General features: G+C 33.2%; 1 protein-coding gene across 2 annotated transcripts in view; it reads left to right on the forward strand.

The window, feature by feature from the left end:
- The window catches only part of LOC129960026 (uncharacterized), a 123,829-nt gene that overhangs the window by 42,332 nt on the left and 55,157 nt on the right, over positions 1–26,340 (forward strand). For both annotated transcript variants that reach the window (XM_056073034.1, XM_056073036.1), the window contains 3 exons: positions 5,014–5,168; positions 6,077–10,212; positions 11,613–11,787. In XM_056073034.1, the coding sequence (XP_055929009.1) occupies positions 5,014–5,168; positions 6,077–10,212; positions 11,613–11,787 (4,466 nt within the window). The remainder of the gene's footprint in view (positions 1–5,013; positions 5,169–6,076; positions 10,213–11,612; positions 11,788–26,340) is intronic.

A 26,340-nucleotide genomic window follows, 5' to 3' on the forward strand; every position in this document is an offset into this window, starting at 1 on the left:
ATGAAAGAAGGTTTGTTGGATGATTCTGAAGCCTTAGCCAACTTTAGACTTGACCAAACAGCCCAGCGATTGCATAAGAATCCCATGATGCAAAATTTATATAAGGAGTTTATTGCAGAATATGAAAGTTTGGGTCATAAGGAAAAAGTGAATAATGATCTTTGTGAAGGATCGTATTATTCGCCGCATCATGGAGTTTACAAACCTGAAAACTCAACCACAAAATTATGCATTGTATTCAATGCTAGTGCCCCTAGTAGATCGGGACAAAGTTTAAACGAAATGCTTCTTGCCAGTGTAGTGAAAGAAATTGTTTTTGAAATAATGGCTACATTTAGGACTTATAAATACGTATTCACAGCAGCTATTAAGAAGGTGTACCATCAAATATTAGTAGATGAATCACAAAGAAATCTGCTAAAAATATTGTGGAAGGATAATATGAATGAGTTTCCAACTACTTATCGTCTTAACACTGTCACTTACGGCACAAAATCGGTCTCATTCTTGGCCATTCGTTGTTTGAAACAATTCACTTTGGATGAAGCGAAAAAATTTCCGTTAGCTTCGCAAGTTACACTAATAGATGTGTATATGGATGATTTTGTCTCGGGTGCTGCTACTTTAGAAGCAGCCCAGGAATTACAAAGGCGGTTAATACAAATGCTGCAAACTTGTGGCATGGAGCTTCATAAATGGATTTCAAATTCATCTGAACTCATAAATAATAGCTCTGAGGAAACTTAACTACCAATATTTTCTCGTTGATCGACATTCTTCGGTAAAAGCTTTGGGTTTGAATTGTCAACCTAAAGAAGATTATCTTCTTTTTAAGGTAGACTTCAAGATTAAACCTTTCTACACTAAAAGAGAAGTGTTATTAGTAATCGCTCGTTTGTATGATCCATTAGGTTTCGTTGGTCCTGTTATCACAAAAGCCAAAATTTTTATGCTAAATTTATGGATCCAACAATTGAACTGGGAAGATACTCACCCTCAATCAATTCAGCCAAAATGGTCACATTTTGTGACATCTTTGAAAGTCATCGAAAATCTCAAAATTCCTAGATATATCTTGGCAGAATCTTATGAAAGAACTGTTATAATAGGTTATGCTGATGCTTCTGAAGCTGCTTTCGGATCGGTAGTTTATATGAAATCTATTATGGAAGATAAACTTATAATAATAAACTTAAATATAATAAACTTATTGCCAGTAAATCAATGGTCGCTCCCATTAAAGTAATTTCGATCCCTCGTTTGGAGTTGTCAGCGTGTCTCCTTCTCTCTCAGTTGATGGAAGGAATTCATCTTTCTCTTCAGATGCTAATCAGTGAAACAAACTGTTACACAGATTCAACAATTGCACTAGCCTGGATAAAGACACCTCCGTATAGATTAAAAACTTTTGTTGCTACTCGGGTATCAAAGATACAAACTCTAACAGAAAACTTCCAGTGGAAACATATTTCTTCCCTACTTAATCCTGCAGATATAATATCTAGAGGTTTGAATCCTCGTGAACTTATGGTGGTATGGTCCTGACTGTTTGCCGGACTCTAAAAAACATTCTAGTGTTGAACTTGATGAGTTTGTAATTTCAGAAGAACAATATCTGACTGAACTTAAATCACAACCAAACATTAGTTTATCTTCTGTAAAATTGAAAAAAACTCGCTTCACTTGCTAATTTTCCTGATGAAAATTTATCCAGGGTTTTGGCAATGGAAAATATCTCCTGGAAATTTCTTCCCCCTCGGACCCCTAATTTCAGAGGACTCTGATAGTCTGGGGTTAAGTCCTTCAAGCTTCATCTAAAAAAAAAACTGTTGCTGATCAAAATTATTTTATGAGGAATTTTTAACTGTTGTTACTCAAGTAGAAGGCATCCTAAACTCAAGACTTATCTCACCTTTATCTTCTAATGCTTCTGACTTAGAACCATTAACTCCATGCCATTTTTTAATAGGCAGGCCCATAAATTCTATTCTATAGCCTTCGGTATTAAATGAACTAGATAGTAAACTAACCCGTTGGCAAAGGCTAACAAAAATAATAAGAACAAATCTGGAAACGCTGGTCGATTGACTATCTAAATCATTTGCAAAACCGGAAGAAATTACGGTTTTCAAAAAATAATATTAAGGAAAATGATATGGTTTTACTAAAGGAGGATAACCTTCCACCTTTTAAATAGTGTCTTAAAGGAATAAGCCAAGTTATTCCAGGCCAGACTGCAAAATTCGTGTTGTAATTGTCAAAACTAAAAATGGTCATTTTAAAAGACCAATCTCTAAAATTTGCCGACTACCCATTCAAACTTGATTTTCTAATCTGTACATAAAAAACTGTATATTGTTCTGTACATATTCAAATGTTTATTTTCTATTTTTGCAAATTTCATTGTACATTTACGGTTCATACTTAATTATATTTCTATGTATTTTTTTATATATATTTTCATATTTGAATTCGAAAAAAAATATATATATTGTTGTATATTGTTGACTATAACTTTGAATCTTGAATTGTAACTTGTGTTGCATAAACACGCAACGCGGGGCGGAATATTATCGCTTCGTTGGCGCTCTTTGTTAAAAAATGTTGTAACCATGCGCTGACTTGGCTTCAGCTATTAAATTGCCAGTAACCCTGCTGGCATGGGATTAGCTATTAAAAGAATATAACAGTTTCGTATTGAATCGTTGCGGGGTCGCTTGAATCTCGCTCAAATAAAAAGTTGGCATTCGAATTTTCGTTTGATTTTAAATAAGATTACAGTCCACTTATTAAAAATTGAAAATGAACCAGCTTAAACTTAATGGTAATTTCGTACCAACTTCATTTTTATTTCTATATATATGATATAAAAGTGTATTAAATACGTTATATTGTACAAAAAAATAGGATTGGGTAAAAAAGAAAAAAATAACATTATACTTCTTTATTTCTGAAATAAAAACCAATGAATATTTTTTTTCTTTGTAAATATTCATGTTCAATGGATTAATTTCTTACAGAATTAGGAATAATCAATATTAGAATAGTAAATTTATTATAGTAGGATGGAAGGATTATACGTATGTGAAATTTTTCCTCTGATTCTTATTTAGTGGAGAAATGCTAATTATATTTTCTTTCCCATGGTTATGAACGTTTAATTTTGTATAAAAATTTGCCATCCACTCCCAGTGCAGTGCCTTGTATTTTTTTTTTTCTCTCTCTCTCTCTCTCTTCCGGGCTGGGTAAGGTCAGTCTTTCATCCCTTCAGTGGGTCGATAAACTGGGGGGGGGGGGTCCGCGTTAGGCTGACCACTAACCGGGACATATGTCTTACACCCAGGGCCATCGGTCAAGAAAGCAGATATGGACACTGTAGGCCTTAGCCCACATGGGCTGTTGTGCCACTGAGTTTATATATAGTTACGGATACTTCCTTGGTTCTTTTCCGGTTTGTTGGTCGATGAAGAAACACAATTAGCAGGCTTCAGCAGGAAACAACGACGACGTTTATTAAAGACGAAGGCACTAATACAAAGACGACAAATATACAGCTGAGACGAACATAGGCAACACACAGCAGCAGACTACTGAACAGCTCTGGCGATTCTTCTTTCAGCTCGAGCATTCAATAGCCTGTGACGCCACAAGCCTGCTGTTGAGACGGTTTTCTGCTTGGTAGTCCACTTTCTGTAAACTTTAATAACTGCTGCTCTCGAACATTTCAGAAGCGCAGCCATTTTGCTGATACTGGTCGTGACGTTCCTAGACCTACAATCTTCCTGCGTTCAAACGCAGTTAAAGCATGTTTCTTTGCCCATATCTTCGTTAGCAAAACAATACAATTGATTATTCACTTGTCCTGCAATCCCCTTTTTAGCTATCTGGCCCTCTAGCTGTTACACTGTGACGCAATATCTCATTTTCATAAAACTGCCAGGTGGTCATAATAAAGTGGCAACTCAGTGTGTGTGTGTGTGTGTGTGTGTGTGTGTGTGTGTGTGTGTGTGTGTGTGTGTGTGTGTGTGTGTGTGTGTGTGTGTGTGTGTGTGTGTGTGTGTGTGTGTGTGTGTGTGTGTGTGTGTGTGTGTGTGTGTGTGTGTGTGTGTGTGTGTGTGTGTGTGTAATGTTTATATGTATTTTAGATAAACGGTTGTTGAGCTGTAGAGTCTTGAAAGAAATCTTTGTCGTTGATAAAAAGCTGCAATTTCATTTATTGTTATTTTGAAAGATTTAAGAGGAAATTTGTTTTCAGCGAGTCCGAGTTATGATCATTGGAGAGACAGCTTCGCCGCTGTGAATATGAAACAAAAAGCCGATGGAAGAGCTAGTAGGAAACGTTTTAACAGTTCAGAAAGGAGACTTCATGTTTTCGCGAGTGATGCTAGAACCGAAAGTAATGAATTACCTGGGCAATTTTGCCTCGAGGCAAATTAGGGAATAGAAGAAAGGCGCAATTAACAAAGTGTTTTTCAATGAGTTATTTTTGATTGAAAGGTCCAGAACTAGTAGTTCTTTCAAAGAATTAAAAAAAAAAAAAAATTTTTAAAAAATGGGGAAAATCTTATTTTAAGACGATTTATTTTCTTTTAATTAATAAAGGTCCCTGCAAATTTTTAAAACAATCTTGGTAGAAATCAGTAGGGTTAATGAGTTGAAATTTCAATTAATATTCTTATATGTATTGAAAGTTTCAATGAATGATATTCCAAAGATATCTGATTCCATCTCTTTATATCGTTTTTTCCCCTTAAAAAATCATTGCCTTTGTTTAGTGTTTTATTAAATAATTGGATTTTTTAATTAAATTTTATTATTTTTTACGGTTTGAAATATTTTCCCTATGGTTATTTTAAATGAAAATCTGAAAAAGCACTTTTTAATATTAAATGACCAAAGTTTCAATATTTTTTTTTAATTTAAATTTATATTTACTATTATAATTTTTTGAATACATACAGGAATGTAATCCTATTGTATTAAGAATTTGCTGATCAGTTTTCTCCTTTATAGGTTCAGAGACCAAGTAAACCTGTTGTAGATACCGTTCCCAGTGATGATGAAAGTGATGTAGATGACACTTCTTCATTTGAAATTCCAGAACGTTTAGAAGATTTGATTTTATTAGAGCATAATTATGCTGTTAAATATTCTATCCCCTTGAAAAGGTATGTGCTCTTGTTTATGTATCATACTCTCAATTAAGTAATTATAATACATTTTTCACCTTGTTTTCCCGATTGCTTCGGAAAGCAAGATCTGTTTTGATTAATACTTAATGTAATTTAGATAATATGATTAGAATGAATGTTGGTATTCATATATTGTTTTCTTGCATGCATTCCTTCAGGAATATGCTCATGTTAATCATACTGGTCTTGATGTTTTAATAAAATCAATCAAAATATTGTTTGGAACTTATTTATCCGTAAAGTTAATAAAAAGATGTTAATTGGGTTAATTTTTTTTCATGTATCTATGTAGTATTATATTTACTGTTTTTTTATAATCATTAAGAAATAGGTTTTTAATTACCATCCTATTTCTTTAGTTTATTATTTTTAAACAAAATTATTTATCATTCATAGTTCATATTAGCCTCTTTATTGCATTTAATTTCTGCTAAACTTATTCAACAATTATTTTCTTAAGTTGGTGTGCAGTTTTTATGACAGAATCTATCCATTGAATAAAAATATTACTTTAAAAAAAAACATGTCCCTCTATCTCTTTTTGTTATTATTTGCTGCATAATTTGAAATTTCTCATGATTTAGTAATTATATTTGAATTTTTGCAAATATTTGTTTTATTTCTTTTCATTTAATTTCTTTTCATAAAGAAATTTTTGTGAAATTTCTGCTTAAATAAGCATATTCTATCTTTATTGAGTGTATCCCCTCCCCCTATAAACTGAGGAATATTTTTTCTCTCAGAAATTTTACATAAATAATGATGGAGAGAATATATAATTTTATTTCACTAAGTATATTACCTCCCATTTATTGTTTTCAGAAATACCTATATCATCTTTTTTATTTTTAATATTTCCTTTTATTTTTTTAAAAATTTTGCAGTAAGGAAAATGAGAATGCTGTGGAAACTAAAACACAAGAGACATGTGATATAAAGGAAGTATCTGAATCCTCTAGCATTTTAGAAGTACCTGAAATCTCTAGCATCCTGGAAGTACGTGCAATCTCTGGTAGTTCGGAAGTTCCTGCAGTCTCTGGCAATTCCGATGTACCTGCAGTCTCTGGCAGTTCGGAAGTACCTGCAGTCTCTGGCAGTTCGGAAGTACCTGCAGCCTCTGGCAGTTCGGAAGTACCCGCAGCCTCTGGCAGTTCGGAAGTACCTGCTGTGTCTGGCAGTTCGGAAGTACCTGCTGTGTCTGGCAGTTCGGAAATACCTGCAGTGTCTGGCAGTTCGGAAATACCTGCAGTGTCTGGCAGTTCGAAAATACCTGCAGTGTCTGGCAGTTCGGAAATACCTGCAGTGTCTGGCAGTTCGGAAATAAACGCAGCCTCTGGCAGATCAGAAATACCCGCAACCTCTGGCAGTTCGGAAGTACCTGCAGTCTCTGGCAGTTCGGAAGTACCCGCAGCCTCTGGCAGTTCGGAAGTACCCGCAGCCTCTGGCAGTTCGGAAGTACCCGCAGCCTCTGGCAGTTCGGAAGTACCCGCTGTGTCTGGCAGTTCGGAAATACCTGCAGTGTCTGGCAGTTCGGAAATACCTGCAGTGTCTGGCAGTTCGAAAATACCTGCAGTGTCTGGCAGTTCGGAAATAAACGCAGCCTCTGGCAGTTCAGAAATACCCGCAACCTCTGGCAGTTCGGAAGTAGCTGCAGTCTCTGGCAGTTTTCCTGTCGATACTGCTACGTTCAGTGGTGGCGGGGTGGTCGGCTGTACAAAAGAAGTCTCTGGAAGTTCGAAAGTACCTGAAATCTCTGGCATTTCGAAAGTACCTGAAACTTCTAGCATTTCTCCACCTATTCGAAGATCAAAACGTCAGATTGAAAAATTAGAGCGTGAATTAGTGTCTGCGGCGAAAGTGGATGCACTTGATAATGAAGTCCCCAAAGAAAAATTGGTTAAACATGAAACTACAAATAAAACTGATAAAGATACTATAAATTGGAATTCAGATATAAAAATATCTAATTACAAATGCTTTGCTGATTTTAAGAAAAGACATTTGAAAGTTGTAATAGAGGATTGTAAAAAAGCAAAAATTGAGAATGAATCTGTTTCTACAGAATTGTCTAATACCAATAGGGAGGTAAAAGAATCGGCAGAAATTCTTCATGATTCTATAATTATTAAAAGCAAAAATGAATCTACTGCAGATGAGAAAAATATTGAAAATTTTAAGCATCCCGAGTCTCAGACAAGATCTAAATATCTTCGAAAGACTAAATTACATGAGCCTACTGACTTAGAATCTGATGACAAATCAAATGCTCATGGACCACATGCAAAAAAGAAGAAATATCTTAACTTAATTCATAAAAGTATTGATTCATTAAAGTCTCCTGAATGTGAAGAGAAATCGGAGAAAAGTTCAACTGAAAATGTATTCAAAGGAGAAAAAACTACTGAGCATAGTCAGCAGGTGAATCTTACAAATTTAAATAAGAAGAGGAAGAAGTGTATTTTAGCCTCGGAGAAACTTACTAACGATGCAGATATCCATCAAATAGCCGATTCACCTGTTCGTAAAAAGAAGAAAAGGGTATCGTTTTCTGAATATTTACTTGTCAGTGATGAAACAATTCCTAGAAAGCAACAAGTAGTATCATCAGATCGCAAAGAATCTCATCGGAAACTTTCAGTAAACTCCCCTGCTATTTCTATAACTCCCATTTCAAAGGTTCATAAGAAGAAAATATTGAGACGAGATAGTTTGCGTTTGATAAATGATGATGGACCTGCTTTGTTCAGTCAACCAGATGTTATGATAAAAGTTTCTGCTGATGATAATATTAATAAAAAGGATGAAAAAGAAAGTGATTCTTCTGATAGATCAGGCAAAGTGAAAGCTACTCATTTGCCTGCAATTAAAAATAGTCCAAAAGAAAGTCATGTAATGAAAAACAAGAAAATGCTGAAAGATAAATCAGAAAATAATAGGCTGTCATTGAAAACAAAGCAAGATAAAGAAGCAATTAAAGTGTTACATGAAGAGAAGGAGAAACAAGCATCCAAACTCAATCAAGAAAACAAAGAAGAATCAGCTTTAACTCGGGAAGACAAAGGAAAACCAGCATCAACACAGGAAGACAAAGGAAAGCAAGCATTAAAACAAGGAGATAAAGAAAAACAAACTTTAAAAGAAGAATTAAAACAAGGAGATAAAGGAAAACAAACTTTAAAAGAAGAATTAAAACAAGGCGATAAAGAAAAACAAACTTTAAAAGAATTGAAGCAAGGTGATACAAAAAAACAAACTTTAAAAGAATTAAAACAAGGAGATAGAGAAAAACAAGAAAAACGAACTGTAAAGGAATCAAAACAAGGAGATAAGGAAAAACAAACTGTAAAAGAATTAAAACAAGGATATAAGGAAAAACAAACTGTAAAAGAATTAAAACAAGGAGATAAGGAAAAGCAAACTGTAAAAGAATTAAAACAAGGAGATAAGGAAAAACAAACTGTAAAAGAATTAAAACAAGGAGAAAAGGAAAAACGAACTGTAAAAGAATTAAAACATGGAGATAAAGAAAAACAAACTTTAAAAGAATTAAAACAAGGAGGTACAGAAAAACGAACTGTAAAAGAATTAAAACATGGAGATAAGGAGAAACAAATTTTAAAAGAATTAAAACAGGGAGATAAAGAAAAACAAACTGTAAAAGAACTAAAACAAGGAGATAAAGAAAAACAAAGTTTAAATGAAGAATTAAAACAAGGAGATAAAGAAAAACAAACTTTAAAAGAAGAATTGAAACAAGGGGATAAAGAAAAACAAACTTTAAAAGAAGAATTGAAACAAGGGGATAAAGAAAAACAAACTTTAAAAGAAGAATTGAAACAAGGGGATGAAGAAAAACAAACTTTAAAAGAAGAATTGAAACAAGGGGATGAAGAAAAACAAACTTTAAAAGAAGAATTGAAACAAGGGGATGAAGAAAAACAAACTTTAAAAGAAGAATTGAAACAAGGAGATGAAGAAAAACAAACTTTAAAAGAAGAATTGAAACAAGGGGATGAAGAAAAACAAACTTTAAAAGAAGAATTGAAACAAGGGGATGAAGAAAAACAAACTTTAAAAGAAGAATTGAAACAAGTTGATGAAGAAAAACAAACTTTAAAAGAAGAATTGAAACAAGTTGATGAAGAAAAACAAACTTTAAAAGAAGAATTGAAACAAGGGGATAAAGAAAAACAAACTTTGAAAGAAGAATTGAAACAAGGGGATAAAGAAAAACAAATTGTAAAAGAAGAATTAAAACAAGGAGATAAAGAACTAAAACAAGATGATAAACTAGATTCAAAAATGCAAACCGAGGATGGAGAGAGACAAATGTTAAATCAAGGAGAGAAAGAAAGACAAATTTTAAACGAAGAGGCGAAAGAAAGAAAAGTATTTAAACAAGACGACTCAAAAATGGATTTAAAGAAAACAGAGAAACAAACGCTTAAATCCTTAGAAGAAGAAGAACTCACACATAAACATCTAGAAGAGCAGTGTTCAGAAGAATATGAGGAAGAAAAGCATGTTATTAGAGAAAGGCACTATGAAGAAAAATCAGACTCTAATGAAGAAAACAGTTTTCATCAGATGCACTCTCTTACTCTTCAAGATACTGAAGGGGAACTTGTTATAAACAACGAAATGCAACATTCTTACAGCAATTTTATCAACATTGAAGCTTTGCTTGAGTCATCTAAGTTTCATGCAACTGTGCAAGAAATTGAAGAGCATACTTCAACAGATTCGAAATGTATTAACCTACCTACTACTGAAGTTTCTGACAATAAAGACCACTCCGAAGAAGCATTAAAACATTATAATGATGATAAATTGTCAGAAACCGTAAGTAACACAGAATCTGACAATCGATTGTCCTTCTTTACAGGCGTTAATGAGGAATCGAAATCAGTACCAAAAAGAAAATCCCATCGTTTGATTAAGAAAAAGGAATTTTTTGGAGACACATCTGACTCTTCCGAGAGCAAAAAAGTATTTGCGACGAAAAACAAACGCATTAAACGTGAGTAAATTTTGTCAATGTATTTATATATTTTAAATTAATTAAGCTTCTATTTAGATCAAAACTTTTTAACCTTCTGGAGTTCAACTGAATTTTTAGTATACATTTTTTTTAAATGCAAATGTAATTAAAATTTAGATCTAAAAGAGTTAAATTGCACGCTCCAGAGTTAATTTACAAAGAAAAAAGGACTTTGGTAACATGTTTTTCTTGTTATTGTAGTTAGATAAAATTGGAGTGATATTTATTTTAATTTGATAGACTTGATTAAAATTTTCAAATAAGTATTATTTTTACATTTTAATCATTATTATCATTTCTTTCTGTTTAATGTTTTTCCAGATTGCAGAATTGAATTTCAAATGAAAAAAAAAAAAAATCACTTAGGTCATTTTTATTATTAAGTGTCAAGTCAAAAGGAATTTTGAATAATTTAGATACAATCTTAGATTAAATTAATTGAAATTTTTATATAAGTAAAATTTATGTTCATATAGCATGAAATTACACGATAAGGGAAATTGAATAAGGGGAATTTTTTTAGTTAAAAATTTATGTAAGTAGACTTAACTGCCTATTATGCAGCATAAAATGTGAAAGTAATTTTCATTATTACTCTTTTGAATGAATTTATATTAAAAGGGAAAGCTCTCATAATTTAGACATGCGTATGGCTTTAAAATAATGAGTAAAATATAGCAAATATATATCTGTTACTTTGGTCATTGCATCAACAAACATATTATTTAGATAAATTTAAATAATGCCTTATCTAATTGCTTACAAGATAAAAAAAAATAATAATTAAAGATGAAGAAACATTGTTGTCCTATCTCTATTTTGTACTGTGTGTTGTTATTCTCAGCGTGAAATGCACAATTATGGTTGAAGTTACTTGATAAATCGCTATAGGGAATGCAGTGCTGTTGTGTTTGACAATTCTTACTCTTTACTGTTGTTTAGTAAATTATTTATTTTCTTAACTATGAAGCATATAGTTTAGGTATTTAATTTTTTATATGCATATAGTTATTTTATACTGCTTTGTCATTTTAATTTTTATTGCTATTTTGGGATGTTCATTATTTTAAGATTTTGTATTAAAAAATTTTTTTAGAGTTTTTGCAGAAAAACAACTATGCAGCTATTTGTATAATGTTTCAGAATTATAAAATTTCTTGCTTATGAAAGATAAATGCTTATTTCAGTCTTTTAGGTTGCAAAAATTTATGAGGAGTCATTTTTTATTTGCTTGATTGAAATAATTTTGATTCATTTCAGGTTTATTCAGTGTTTTATGAATTTGCTTATAGTCAAACAAACGGTTAGGTTTTATTTGAATATCAACTTATTAGGTAAATACAGATTTGTTTTAGTACACCTTTTCTTATTTATTACAGTTGGCAAACTGAATGGAAGAGGAAGATCAATTCGCAGAATTAAGAATGGTATTAACAAAAATGACGAACTCAATGGGAGTAACGATTGTCCGGAGGAGGAGAACAGCACAGATTTTTTTGAAGAAGATGACCCTAAGAAATTATGGTGCATTTGTCGGAAACCTCATAATTCTAGGTATGTTTCATTATTATTTCGAAATTGTTTGTGTGATTAGATACCAAATTTTTTTCAGTATTAAATTTTAATTTGATGTAGCCCTCAGCTGTTTGAGATATGGGGCCCTTATAACTCGACGTAAATTGTACATTTACTATATATGACACTTGCTCACTCGGCTCTAAGCTAGGGCCACTGCGATGAAAATACATCTTATGAGCCTAGAACAGCCGAGAAGGGGGGAAGAAAAGCAATCGTTGCGTCCTGTTTATGTTCTTTCTCGTACGTTGTTTTAAAATTATGTTTTATAAATTTCAGTTATTACTAACGATACTGTTTACTTTTTTTAATCATTTTACATATGTTTCAACGTGGTAAAAACGTACAATGATTAATTAATAGTTTTTAAAAACTCACTTTGAAACGTTTTCATTTGCAGGAAAATTTCATTCTACAAAATAGTTTATAAAGATTATTTACTTAACAGGATTTCTTTATTCTAAATATTTTTTCAACCATTTCATAAGTGACATATGAAAGTGAATTATCCTTGAACTTGCAAAAATTATTGAAGAGAGACAGCTGCAGCTACCTCCATCAATATGAGTAAAAAAAAATCAACCAAGTAGCACCACAAACTATGATTGGTCTTTTCTTTTGCCCTTTCTGAGATTCAAGTACTTTCATCCATATGCATAATTTGTTTTTATTTAAGACTAATAATGTGTGTGTGCACTTTCATATATTTTAGAAGTGTTGCTTTTGAATTAAATATCAGCTTAAAAGCATATTTTGAAACTTATTACAAATTTTGAGAATTTTTCAATTTGTTAAAACTTTATCAATGTTTTTATTTGACTATGTCATACTTTCGCTTCGAAACATCTGGTAAAAATTTCTTTGCCACAAAACTTATTATTTCAAATATTAATTTTTTTTGGATGACACAATACTTTCATATAATCACCACATCGAAAAGTAAGTTTCAATTCATGATAGGTGTATCGAGAAAGGCAAAGATATACGGAAGTAAATATTTCCTTGTAAAATTTATATTATTTGGAATGCAATTTCACTCTGTTATTGATTCTTAGGGTTTTTCCCCCCCCTATTTCTATTTAATTCTGTTCAATAGAGATACTGTGATTTCTACCATAAAATTTTCATATTTGTAAAATCTGGATCTGCCAAAGGATAATATTTTCCCATTAAAACTTAATTGTTTCAGTAAGATTTTTGTTAGTGTATAATTTAAACTTGGTTAAGTTTTTTTTTTTTTTTTTTTTTTTTAATTCTATTATATGTTGAAATGAATAAAATATCTTTGAAGTGTATTTTCCCTGGTTATTTATGTATTTTTATCTGAAATTACTTGTCTATTTTTCAATTAACCCTCTAAGGGTTTTCGATGTTATACCAAATTTTTCGTTTAATATATCCATTGAATGACCCCCCCCCCCAAAAAAAAAGTCTACCTTCAGAAGAGAATGCTATTATTATATTGCAGTTCTAAAATTCTGAGTGATAAATAGGAGCTAAAATTACATATATTTTTTTAATGCTTAATAACTTTTTTAAATTGTGGTTTTAAAAATTAATCATTAATAGATTTAATATTAAAGAGTTTGAATGGCATAAATTGTGAATTTTCTTTATTAAATATAATTGAGAATTTTGATGACTCATATATGAATTAAAAACAACTATGTTCATTTTGTTTAAATATTAGAATAAATCCTTCTTGTATCAAGTAGGAAATGTGTTTATCAAAATTACTGGAATTTTTTATAAGATTGTTTTAATAATTGATTTAAAAAGACTGAATATAGCATCATCATTGACATTCATGAGAGTACTTATGATGATTTACTCCTTTTTCTAAGCAGTATTTTCTAAATTGTAACATATTCGACATTTTTTGCATTTTATGCAAAAATTGAAATACAATTTTTAATTATCCCTCTACAAATAAAAAATAAACGTTTTTCATGAAAGTGAAAAAAAAAATAATAATAATAGTAACGGGAAAAAATCTATTCTTATAATGCTAATACGAAATCAGCATTATTTATATCATCAAAACGCACCTGCCTACTCCCTACAGTAAGTATTCTAATGCTAACACAATTTTAAACTTCATATACAGTTTAATTAATAAAGATACAACTAGGAAAATATTGCTAATTACAAGAAATAAAATTATTAAATACTTTCGAAAATGACTGAGATGGTAGTATATTGCATTTTATGTAATCCATCGGTAAAGACGAATATTCAAATTAATTTTAAGCTCAAAAAGGGCGTAAGAATCCAGGCAATATAAGAATATGTAGCTGACGCACAATGCAGGATGGCCAGCCGACCGGGATTGTCAAGGAATTCAGGGTGTTAGAATTTTGACTCCCTCCGGTGGAGAAAAGGGGAAATTCTGTTCCCCTAACCAGATGTATTCGAGACGCCGACGCGGCGACATGTACATACTCTCTCTCCCGTCTTTTGTCTTGTGATGTGTTTGTGTGGTAGCTTAGAAATGTCCGTGTCTATATATGTGTGAAAATAAACCTATGAAAGTTTCAACTCCTGCTTCGTCATTAATGGAATTGTCATGCACTGACTGAACACACGGAGAGCGGGAAAAATCAGGGAAAAGGCAGTGAAATTTATTATAATACTATAATACTGGAAATTTTATTAATCGTTAATTTTTATCCACCTTGATAATTCGCTGGTATTTTTTCATAAGTGGAATGAAACATCGTTGGCAGCTAATGAAAGTCAAACTTTTACGGATAATCTAAAGCAGACTATGGAAAAGAAAGATTAAAGATATGTTTAAATATATAATATTTCCGCCGAAAGTGTTTTTTTTTTTTTTTTTTTTTTTTTATCGGAACAAGTTATCAACATAATTAGCGCAAATGGCTTTGCATACTATGAGAAAAGACAACCTTACTAAAGCCCAGCCCCTTGTTACTGTTATGTATTTAAGCTTTGATGAGTCCCTTTTATTTAAAAAGATTATAGCTACCCCCCCCCCCTTCTTCCTTCGAACGTCAAATCGATCATACCATGTGCTACGAGAGCGAAAATATGAATTTTGGGTGTTAATATTCAAAATTGACTGTAAAATATTCACCCATTATTATAATTCCAAAACAGTTCAATTTAATTAAATAAGTATTTTATAATAATTATTTTTTTCCTCTTCTCGGATATCTTTTTTTTTAATTATGAGGTATCGGACGTTATTGCTATTATTTCCGTAAAATAATTTTTGTTTATTTTTAAACATTATGAACACGGATTACTAAATTTTTCACATGAATGGATTCTATGGACGACATGAAATGGACGTTATTGCTAATGTTTTCTTTTAACACTTTTTTTTATTTTGTGTTTGATTAAAATTCCTCCATACGTTCAACAAAATGCTCTATAATTTAAAAAATAATATTAAACACGAGAAATTAATTTGTTTGATACATTATAAATACATATGCCCCTTTTTCAAGCATTTTTTTTTTTTTTTTATAAAATGAGAACGGCAGCATTTTTCTTATACTGTTTGATGTATATGAAACTGTTTGCAGCAAAAATTTACAAAATTCATTCACGCTATCTTTTTTGAAATTTATACTTCTAAGATATTTTTCTTTTTTGTGCAATAAAGAAAAAAATTGATAAGGACCAATTTTCCGCTTTTTATCTCTATTTTGCAGGTGAACTATTAAGACAGCGTACAAGCTATTTTTTTTAAAAAATTAAAAAATATATATTGTTACAAATTTTTCTCTACAAATACCGCCAATAAATCGTAATGACGCAGCACATTTAATTGCTTGTTCAGCAGCTTTCTTGCTGTCTAATCCTCCAGTTTCTCTACGTGTCGGCGACTCCGACTACTCTGACAGACCACTTCTGACGATACACACACTTCATCGCAGCTTCAGAGTGCTCGTCTTTTATAGTTCCATTAGGTAGGACTAGAATCTTCCAGACCAATCAGGGCGTACCTGTGTGTATCTCGGGTCTTAGTGGATGGATCGTGAAAATTCTCGAACTTTCCAGCATTATTCATTTAGTCGCCAAACGGTCGCCAAGCTTAGCACTCACAGGACAGATCTTACAACGGTCTTTCTTACGATGACACTAGTCGTGCCGGGTAGCAAGATTACAGATTTGTAACATTGCTCCACTCTTTAAAGACTGACGTCCCGGCAGTCCCACTTCAATCCAACAGCTGGCGTAGGCTTCCGAAAGACGTGATGACGTTGATGCGTTTGGCGACTTCCGCACTTTCGAAGATGACATCATTCACTAATTTGGCGGCGACTAAAGATCCATCCGAACCTTTTCAATTCTTTTGACACGGACCTCTTCGTCGTTTCGGATTGTACACCCAGACTTGATTCCGCTCCTTAAAATGCAAGATGTCCCACGGAGCCAAACATCGTATTGCAACGGATTTCTCCGGAACGAATTCTTGCTAGGATGGCCGGTTCGTCATTTTGAACTTCCTCCATCGAGCCAACCGAATATCAGGATTGTCCAACAATGCCTGCCGGAGTCCACTTGAAAGCCAGGGATTCGCTCTCTTCGACAAAGCTTTCACGGGAATGTTTCCACCCATCCCTGACTCATTCTCGCCATTCGAGAATTGTCCGCAGCTCTCAACACAGGATCCTCTAAAGAGCTCATCAACCTTTGTTGGAAGGGTTCTTTTGCGGCGACGTAGCTTTACCAGATACACAGGTGGTTTTTCGGATCCTATTTGCATCACACTTCTTTGCAAATCCAAAGGAAAGTCGAATTCTAAGTCCAGCCCGAGACCACAAGTATCAGCGATACCAGCCACGTAGTCTTCTTCTGTATCACAATCCAAGGAGACACTAAGAGGCTTGCTAAGAGTTTGTCCCGTCAACCTCTGGGATGAATCCAATCCAAACGGGGTCGCATTAACTCCTGCATCCATAGGCATTAAGCACGGGCCGCCACTAACAGACCCGTTCAAAGAGAGTTCATCTTCTCCATCCCCAAGTGTCGGCTCCTTCGATTCCACATCAGGGGACTCATTCGGAGAAGACCTCTCCTTATTGAACTCCAGTTCATCCTCAAGATCGCCAGGCTCCTTTTCGGTGACAACGGTCTCCATTCTATCTTCGGTCTTTTTTTCTTCCACTTGACTCTGGCTGTTTCCTTCAATTTTTTCTGTAATATCTTGACCATCTTCGATTTTGTTATCTTTATCTTCTAAAATTTCTTTCTTTAATTCATTCTTTATTTCTTCATAACCGGCTTTCAATTCCTCTTGTCCTTTCTTCAGCTCTTTCATCATGGCAAGTAGCTCTGCGAATTTTGCATCCATACCTCTGGTCCAAGGCATACACAGGAAAATCCAAATAATCCCACTTCTGACACCAAATGTTACAAAAAATTTTCTACAACAAAATACCGTCGATCAATCGTAATGACGCAGCACATTTAATTGCTAGTTCAGTAGCTTTCCTGCTGTCTAATCCTCCAGTTTCTCTACGTGTCGGCGACTCTGACTGCTCTCACAGACCACTTCTGACGATACACACACTTCATCGCAGCTTCAGAGTGCTCGTCTTTTATAGTTCCGGGAGGCGGACTAGAATCTTCCAGACCAATCAGGGTGTACCTGTGTGTATCTCAGGTCTTAGTGGATGGATCGTGAAAGTTCTCGAATTTTCCAGCATTATCCATTTAGTCGCCAAACGGTCGCCAAGCTTAGCACTCACAGGACAGATCTTACAACGGTCTTTCTTACGATGACACTAGTCGTGCCGGGTAGCAAAATTACAGATTTGTAACAATATTATAGTTAGTGAGCTAAAAGTCAATGCAATTTTGATTTCATTGAAGAATTTTTTTTATTTTGATGCAGAGATTTCATTTTATATTTGTTAATGATTTTTTTCTGATAATAAAATTATTGTTCAATTCTGATCGGCGTGTTGGTAAACAATATGGATAAGGGAGACCTCACTGGAAGGGAAGAAATGATTTCATTCTTAAGCATTCCGCCAATGTGCATATATTTTTGTACTGCAATTTTCGTGAGTAAATTTGACAAACAGCTCTGGTATATGACTGATTGGCTAAAAGTTCATCTAGATGGGCATGTATCTTCTAGTGATGGTTAATATGCTTGCAAAGAAACATTGAAGGGTTTTTACATCATTGAAGCTTATCTGAAATTCAAGAAGTGAAAAAACTTGTGTTTTTTTTTAGAGTTAAATTTTATTTGACATTGATTTTAGTTAAGAGTGCAACATTTTTTCAAATGAAGTTAAGAATATATTGTGCAATAATTAAAGAGAATAAAATAAAGCAGCATCTTTCTGAATAGATTAGAAACATTAAAAAATATATATATCAAGGAAATTTCTTTAAAAACCTGGAAAAGTCAGGGAACTTCAAGCAGCAGAAATACTGGCCTGCCTGCAATGAGAAGCTACTGATCGGATCAGGAAGCAGTCAATAATGGCGAATACTGACCAGTCAGGAATTCGCCATTACTGTTCTGAAAACGGTTATTTCAGAACAGTAATGGTGAATGCAGTCAGTTTGCAGCCATAAATGACTTATATTATGACTTATAAATCGGCACTGTTTTTTATAAATTACTTTTTCTAGTAACATTCTTTTTCACATTCTTGTATCTTGTTCGTTAATATTTAGATGGTGGCAAACTGTCATATCAAACATTGATAATCTTAAAATTAAATGATCGTAAAAACATATTTTTTATTATGGCATCATAAGAAACAAGAAGTCATGAAAAGTAATTAACTTGTTATTGTCACGTATGATTTAAAAAAAAAAGAAAAAAAGACTTCTGACATTTTGTCATCTGAAGAAAGATTCATAGTTTAGTTAGATTTTGTAATCCATTTCTTGACTCCTACTATAATATGTAGTAATTTTACATATATCTTAAATGTATTTGACCTACTGTCTGTGGGAATGTTTCAATCGCTTTTATTTATTTTTGACATTTGTGCTCTCTTTTTATTGTAAAAAAAGCCCATGTAGATCGCCATTTATCGTTCATTAAAGTTTTTTCTTAAATTATTTTTTGGAATTATCAGCATAAGAATTCAAATGATGAACATACTTTGCAAGAGACAAAACAATTTTAGCTTCATGCATGAAAGTGTATTAAAATATTGTTGTCAGTTTTTCATATCAAATTTAATTAATTTTTTAAATCAAATTAACTTTAATTTCGGATGAAAATGTGAATGGTGTGTGTTCTTGTTGTTGGAAGCATGTTATTGGGAAACTATCTTTTTTTGACAGCCTCAATAGTGCCGAAGAAATTGCACTTAATCCCTCTGAGGATGAGGATGGTTTTCACAGAATTTGTGATATTATGCCACTTCTTGACATTGATTTGAGATGTACACACTCCAATCCAATTTCTTGGGGAGTACTTTGGAACTGATACGGTCTAAGGCCCAAAATTGGTGATATTAAAGACATTATTTGCCAGTCTTATCCTGCTTGCATTCTCTTCAGGAAACCATCTTGAAGCCTAGTGCTATCTTTGAAGTGCGCTGTTATAACATGAGACTACTAATTCTGGCGGTCTGCGTCTTAACGTCCAACCTTTACCTGGGCACCACTTTTAACCTGCACTCTTCTTTACAGGCTCACACAAGAGTCCATGTCAAACACCTTCTGTATGTATTTGCCTCCTCATGAGGCCATTAATCTTCAAGAACTTGATAGGCTGATTACCTGCATCCTTCACCGTTTTTGGTTACTTGACGATTTTGACGAACATAGTAAAGGACTTTGTGGGTTTGGGATAATACAAATTCTCTTAGTCGCCAGATCGAACTCTTTTCATCTAGTAACTGATTTTGTCTGCTCAATATTGATTAGAACATTTATTTCAGTGTACCCACACATACATTTTCTTGTCTCAATCAGTCTGTGTTTCTGAACTTCTACCGTTACTGATATTTACATTCGAAAGTGATCTCTATAATAGTGATTTTTCTCTTAATTGCCAGCCATGCTAGCTGGTAGTGGTGGTGTGGCTCTAAAGCCATCGCGTTACATCATCCAGCAAGCTGACTTCATGAAACTTTTACTCTGCGGGCGGAAATCTTAGAAATAATGGTGAGTACAATTACAGAGACTTGTTACTGATTGCATCATCCAATCCGCCATTGTTTCTATCCTATTCTCCTCGTCTGAAAAAATTTTGCAGATTGTCGTGGAATGATGTTTACAGTAATAGCTCTCTCCAGCCAAGGAAACTTTGGAATCATTTTCGTAGGTATCCCATGAAAACAAATCTGTCAAGCGTGTCTAAGCCTGTGTTCGTCTCAGCCGTAGGTACAGTCGGAAGGAGTCCTAAATTCATTTTGTTTCTGCAATTACATTTTTAACATGTAGCATGCTGATCCGGAAGAAAGTGGAAGCTGCTAATAAGATATATATGGAGTTTTTCTTTCCTCTTCTAAAAATGGAAGGTACATTACTCGTCATCAGATAATGTTAGTATCATTGGCCGAACATTTTCAGAAGTATTTGCTGTTTCTTGCAATTCCACTTTTTGTTAATATTATTATGTTGAAATTTTAAAAAATGACCGTATTAATCATCCCAAAGTCCGTTCGGTTGCATTAAAAGGCTTTTATTTACTGCAGGTCTAGAAAGCAGAAGCACAGTGAAGATAAAATGAACAAGATTCATAAACTTTAAACAGGATTGAAATACAGCCAATAAGAATTTGTAAAGAACGGCCAATAGAAAATACTGATAAGAGAATGAATAAGATAGAGATATAATATGACGTTACAGTTTTGAAACAAATTTACATAATGAACGATTACATTTACCCTGACACCTCTCCTTAATCGCACATTAAAGAAACATCTTTAAATAGACGACTCCTTTCTGCATGAATCCACGAAATACAAGCCCCTGCTTTGTACTTGCCGCTGTCTTATTCCTCAGCACCCACTTGCAAGAAATAGCATTTCTATGAACTGCTAAATCTTCTAAATTCACTAGACCATTCTCTTTCATGATCTTTTTTCAGAGCGTCTTTTCATTTTTGTTGTTCATTCACTATGAGATATATTTGAAATGTCATCAGCACTTTAAAGTTTCTTCTCGAGTAAACAGTTCTTCATTACTTTCAGTTTCTTGTACCCTAACCGGATAGTTCCTTTCCTTAGAAAATTTTCTTCTTTGGAATCAATATTATTTTTATTAGTTCAAACCAAACTATCAATTACTCTTTTCTCATATTGATTTTCACCATCAAGTTCATTTTCATCGATGTTCTGGTAAGCAATTATTTTTTAAAACATTTGAAATTTTCTTTTCTTCATTGAATTTTACGTTTTTTGATATAATGATATGTAATAAGCGATATCCCATTGATGAATAACGTTTTCTCTCATGTTTCCTCTTACTTATTTTTTACGCATTAGGTAAGAGAATTGAAGCATAACAGCCAAACACCCTAAGATTTGTTAAATCAGGATGATCTTTGTTTTAAGTAATACGGAATGTGGCGGTTTATTGAGGTGTTGGGCATTCTATTATTTATGGAGACTGCAGTGAGAACTGCAAAACCACAAAAATGTTTTGGCAAATTATCTTCAAACAATATTGCCTGCTCTTTTTCTAAAAGTATTCTATTTGCACGTTCAGATACATCATTTAAGACATATACGGTGGTGATGAATTAATTTTTATAGCACTTTAATTTGGAAATTTATAAAAATCACCATCAACATATTCTTTTCCATTGTCACACCAATTTTCTTTACTGAGAGCTTTAATTCGTAAAAAAATTTCAAGATCAAAACTACTTCATTTTTTTTTTTATTTAAGTAATCGAATTTTGGTCAAGCGGAAGTAATCATTTATTAAAGTCATAAAGTATTGCTCGCCTTCAAAAGTCTTGGGTATCATAAGTCCACAAATGTATGTGTATATATCCATCATTGATTCAGTTTCTTTTTTACAGAGACCTTTTACTTACAGATATTATGATTAACTTTGCGCATGTGCAAACTTCACAAAACATTGAGACAGTAGATAATCCTAACTGTTCCAATTCGTGGTTCCACGAATGATTACACCTTCTGTCCACAGATTGCCAGCAAACGTCTTGAGAGCAATTTCATTTGGGGCAGAAAGTTACTGACAAATTGTCCACAATTTTTCCGGTAGCCAAATAATAACTGTCTACTTTCTTTTTCAAGAAATATATATATATTTCACTTTTGATGAACTAAAATCCAGTGAATTCTACTCTAATCTCTGGTACTGATATCAACTGACCATTCAAATTTGGTAAATAAAGTGCATCTTTTAAATCTATATGAATGTTATTCGATATTTCACTTCGAATAAATCTGATACTTTAGATTTTTAGAACTGTAGTTGTGGAAGTGCAGTTTTTAGTTCCTATTGCTGCAACGAGTTGAACCATTCTTTTCTAGAATAGATCTGCGAAGTAGTAATTGAGTAAATGATAAATTTATTTTCATTCAAAGTTTCTGCAACGAAGGTTATTTCATAAGCTGAATACTTTTCATCGGAATTTGCTACAGTCTTTGAAGCCCTGTAGTCGAGTTTGGAATGTCTAACCTTACTACAGGAATAATATTTGAAAGCATTCGATTTGCAAAATTTGAAAGTGTGCTCTTTCTTTTTACAACAGTCCCAGAAGATATTCTAACTGTTGCTACAAAATTTACCTTATCTATCGGAGACATCATGGAAAAAGTTTTATCTGTGGATTTTGAATCGTTCATTAAAGCTACAGAATCAATCAGTCCCTGGGTAACAAATTTTAAAATTCAGTTTCCTTTTAGCTGATTTTCCAAATTCACTTTAATTGTCTCATTTTTTTAGATAAGGACATGAGAATATAAATAATAGAGTCAATGTAACTTACTTCAGCAACAGATAAAAGTAACTCCGAAACGAGTTTCAGAACTTCATTATTGTACTGTCGCATTGGGATTTCCTTGCACTTTTTCATCATGAAAAATTTTTGCCGGTTCATAATTTGATTTACAGAGTCTTTTGCTAGATACGTAAGTTGTAAATTTTACCAAATTTTACATGTGGCTTTTGAAAAGAAGATAAAATTCTGTCGTCGAGTAGCATTGAAAGAAGCGTATTATGTTTATAAAACTTCTTTTCCTCTTCAGCATTTGTTCTGTTTCTAAAATGGTATATAATTCTTTGACAGTAAAAATTGCACTTATTCTTTAGTTCCAAGTCGAAAAGTTGTCGACGTTCAAATGCCGAGACTGTGAACTATTTTGCATTCAAGAACATTGCATGTCACCAAGTAGACATGAATATACACTGGAGAAATAAAATCTAGTATGCTGATTTGCTTTTCCAATTAACACATGAAAAGTTTAATATGGAGGAGAGAACTTATGCTTTAATGTTAATATTATTATACTGAAGTGAAAAATGTCTTCGTTAATCAGCCCAGAGGCCGTAGACCGCTTCAAAAATCTTTTATTTACATGTCTAACATGCATGAGAAACAGAAGCACAGCGAAGATAAAAGAAACACTTACACATATATATGGAATAGGAATTCGTGATGAACAGCCGATAGAAAGTAATGATAAGAGAATCAATTAGGACTTTGATATTATAATTCTAAACCTAAATGAGTAAAGCTTTAAATGAAGCGCGTGATTTCAGTCAAGGACCAGCTTCGACATTTGAACACGACTTCTCTTTTCAATATGCTATACTTTGCAGATTCTAGATTGAACAGAAGCAACCTTCACAATGATACGAAGCTATTGTGATGAGAATCCTTAAAAGTGGTAAGGACTCGACTTGGCCGTATTGATGAATTATATGGGCAAAATTCTAAAGCGGGTGATAAATGTTCAGTTGGTTTTTGAAGTTGGGAAAATGTGCACGCATTTTCTTGGGTATGCATTTACCTTTTTGGATATATGGGATCTGTTTTTGCAGAAACCACTTTACAAAGTAGTGTCTTTTAAGGCAGGTCGTTAATAGATGATATTGCTCTTCTGAAAACTGAAATACGGAATGTTGTATTCGAAAAAACCATCCCGTTGCAATCGTCTGTGACCTGGAAAAAGCTAATAACTGTACGTAATGTTGAGGTATCCTTCGAACGCTTCTAGTGTTAAGTTTTAAAGGACATTTACCGCTTTCTATTAAGAATTTTTTTATTCCGATACCTTTATCCCAACTAAGGGTGTCCCACAAGAAAACATCTTAAGTGTTATACTTTTTTCCTGACATTTGCCAGATTCTTACCTCCATTTGTTCAGGGCATTCTGCATGTTAAGATCTTGAAATTTCTTGTAAGGTTTCCAGAATTCCTTTAATTCTTTGGACCTAATGGACATGTGTGTCATGGAACTCAAACTCCCATTCCTTTTTAGGTAAATAAGTCCTACTTTTACATAGGTTATCATAGAAAGAACCATTTTTACATGGAATTTAAAATTTTAATCATGTAGATCGAAAGGATTAATTGCTTGACCGTTAGAAAATGTAAACAAATTAGTAAATATTGTGGTGAAATTAGACATGTAATTTCTGCTAAGAAAGACCATCCATTTCTACAGGAAAACAAGCTTGTACCCTGAACCTAAGATTCATATTAATGGTACGGATATTGCCATAGTTAATGATATGCAATTCCTGAGAATAGTTCTTAGTATAAAGAAAACTGACATTCCTATCACATTTTTCTCATTTGCGGAAAAAGTATGAGGAATGCTCATCAAACGTAAAGTCTTCTCAACAACATCTTGTAAGAGGCAGGTGATAACATTTCTCTTCTGCTTGTATATCTATCGTTAAATCTTTCGTCTTGATTACGGATGTATTATTTACTGGTCTTCTTACCCAACAATTTTATGTAAATTGCACATAATTCAATTCTAAGAATTTTTTTCTGGGGCATTTCAAACATTACTTGTGCAAAGTCTATGTCATTTGTCACCAATTGCTGCTACATTTACGGCTTAAAATGTTGACTACTCAGTAATGATTTAGTATCAAATCTCTTGCTAGCCATCCAGTACGGCGTTTGACTCACCCCATTTTAATGAAAGAAATCTGTTACTTCTGTTGCAGATCTCAGTGACTTGAAAGTATAATGAAACAGTTCTTTTCTCATTCCATAACGTAATCATTTTCTACTTTTAACTAATTGTCTACTGCATCTGTCATTTTTCAGTGACTCATCGCCTCTCACTGGTTTCACTTTTCATTGTATGACCCAATATACTATATTGATGGGTTGAAATCTGAAAGTCATGTCGGTTACAGTGTTATCGGTGGAATGAATGCTTATATTTATCATCTACATACATCGTGTTTGGTTTAGAGGTGGAGCTAGTTGCGATTTTGTGTGTGCATGCTTGTGTGTGTGTGACAGAAAATTGGATTTTTCAGCAAAAATGAATATTTTGTGTTACTGGCATGAGCATCAAAATAATGGCTTTAAAATACATCTTTTTGGATTCCTAATTATATAGGGATTCTAGGGCACGAACAGGTTGACTGTGCAGCTAAAGCTGCTTCCACTATGAATTATCCTAATACTAGAAAACTGAGTCCTCCTTTTGTTAACCCATATGAAATTACTAAAAAAATTATGAAATAATTTATGTGATAAAAAAAAAACAAATTCTTTGGCAAAACAATTTACCCAAATGGTACATGTTTCCAAACTAAAATTTCCCTTCCATTTTTCAGAAGAAAAATCAAATTAAGTCATGTAGGAGCAATTAACTATAGAAATTTTTTTTCCAGAACCTACTATTGTGATTCCCTCCTCCTTTTTAAAGAATCAATCTGTCCAAAATTATTTCCTAAAGAATACTGATTTTTACATGGTTTTCTGTATTGTTGCTAAAAGAAAAGAAAAATAGTCGCAACACAACGACTACATCTCGTTTTGCTCAGAGTTGTTGACAATTCATGTTCAATGAACAACTTTCTTCAAGAATAAATTATACAATTTGTCTCTATCAAAAATTAAAATTTTTGCTTAAATTTGCAAAAATTTTGCTGATAGCAAACATTCGTAGCAACGTGTGTGTGTGTGTATATATATATATATATATATATATATATATATATATAACATGGAATATACTTTTTTTTTTGTTTACGTATTTTATTAAAATTTAGAGGCCGGGATAGCCTGGTTGGTAGAGCGTTGGATTCGCGTCCCTTAGGTTGCGAGTTCGAACCGCGTGCTTGGTGGCTGACGCGCGTTAAATCTGTCATGGTCACGAAGTCCTCCATGTCGAGAGTAATACCACTGGGGGTACTGGATCAGGGGTGATCGTTCTCTGATTCAGGTCTAAATTACGATCTGTGGTTGAGTGAATGAAGTCCGCCCCGTAAAAAGGGTTGTGACGTGTGTGTAGCTAAGTAGTTCTGTTGGCCCTAGATGGCGCTACTATAGAAACAAGAGGCGCTCCCCCTCAGGCTTTAATCGGCTGTCCGAACAGCTTGCTTTTCCATGGCAAGTGCCATAAGAAA

Source organism: Argiope bruennichi, chromosome X2 (genome assembly GCF_947563725.1).
Source record: "Argiope bruennichi chromosome X2, qqArgBrue1.1, whole genome shotgun sequence".
NCBI classification, from domain to species: Eukaryota; Metazoa; Arthropoda; class Arachnida; order Araneae; family Araneidae; genus Argiope; species Argiope bruennichi.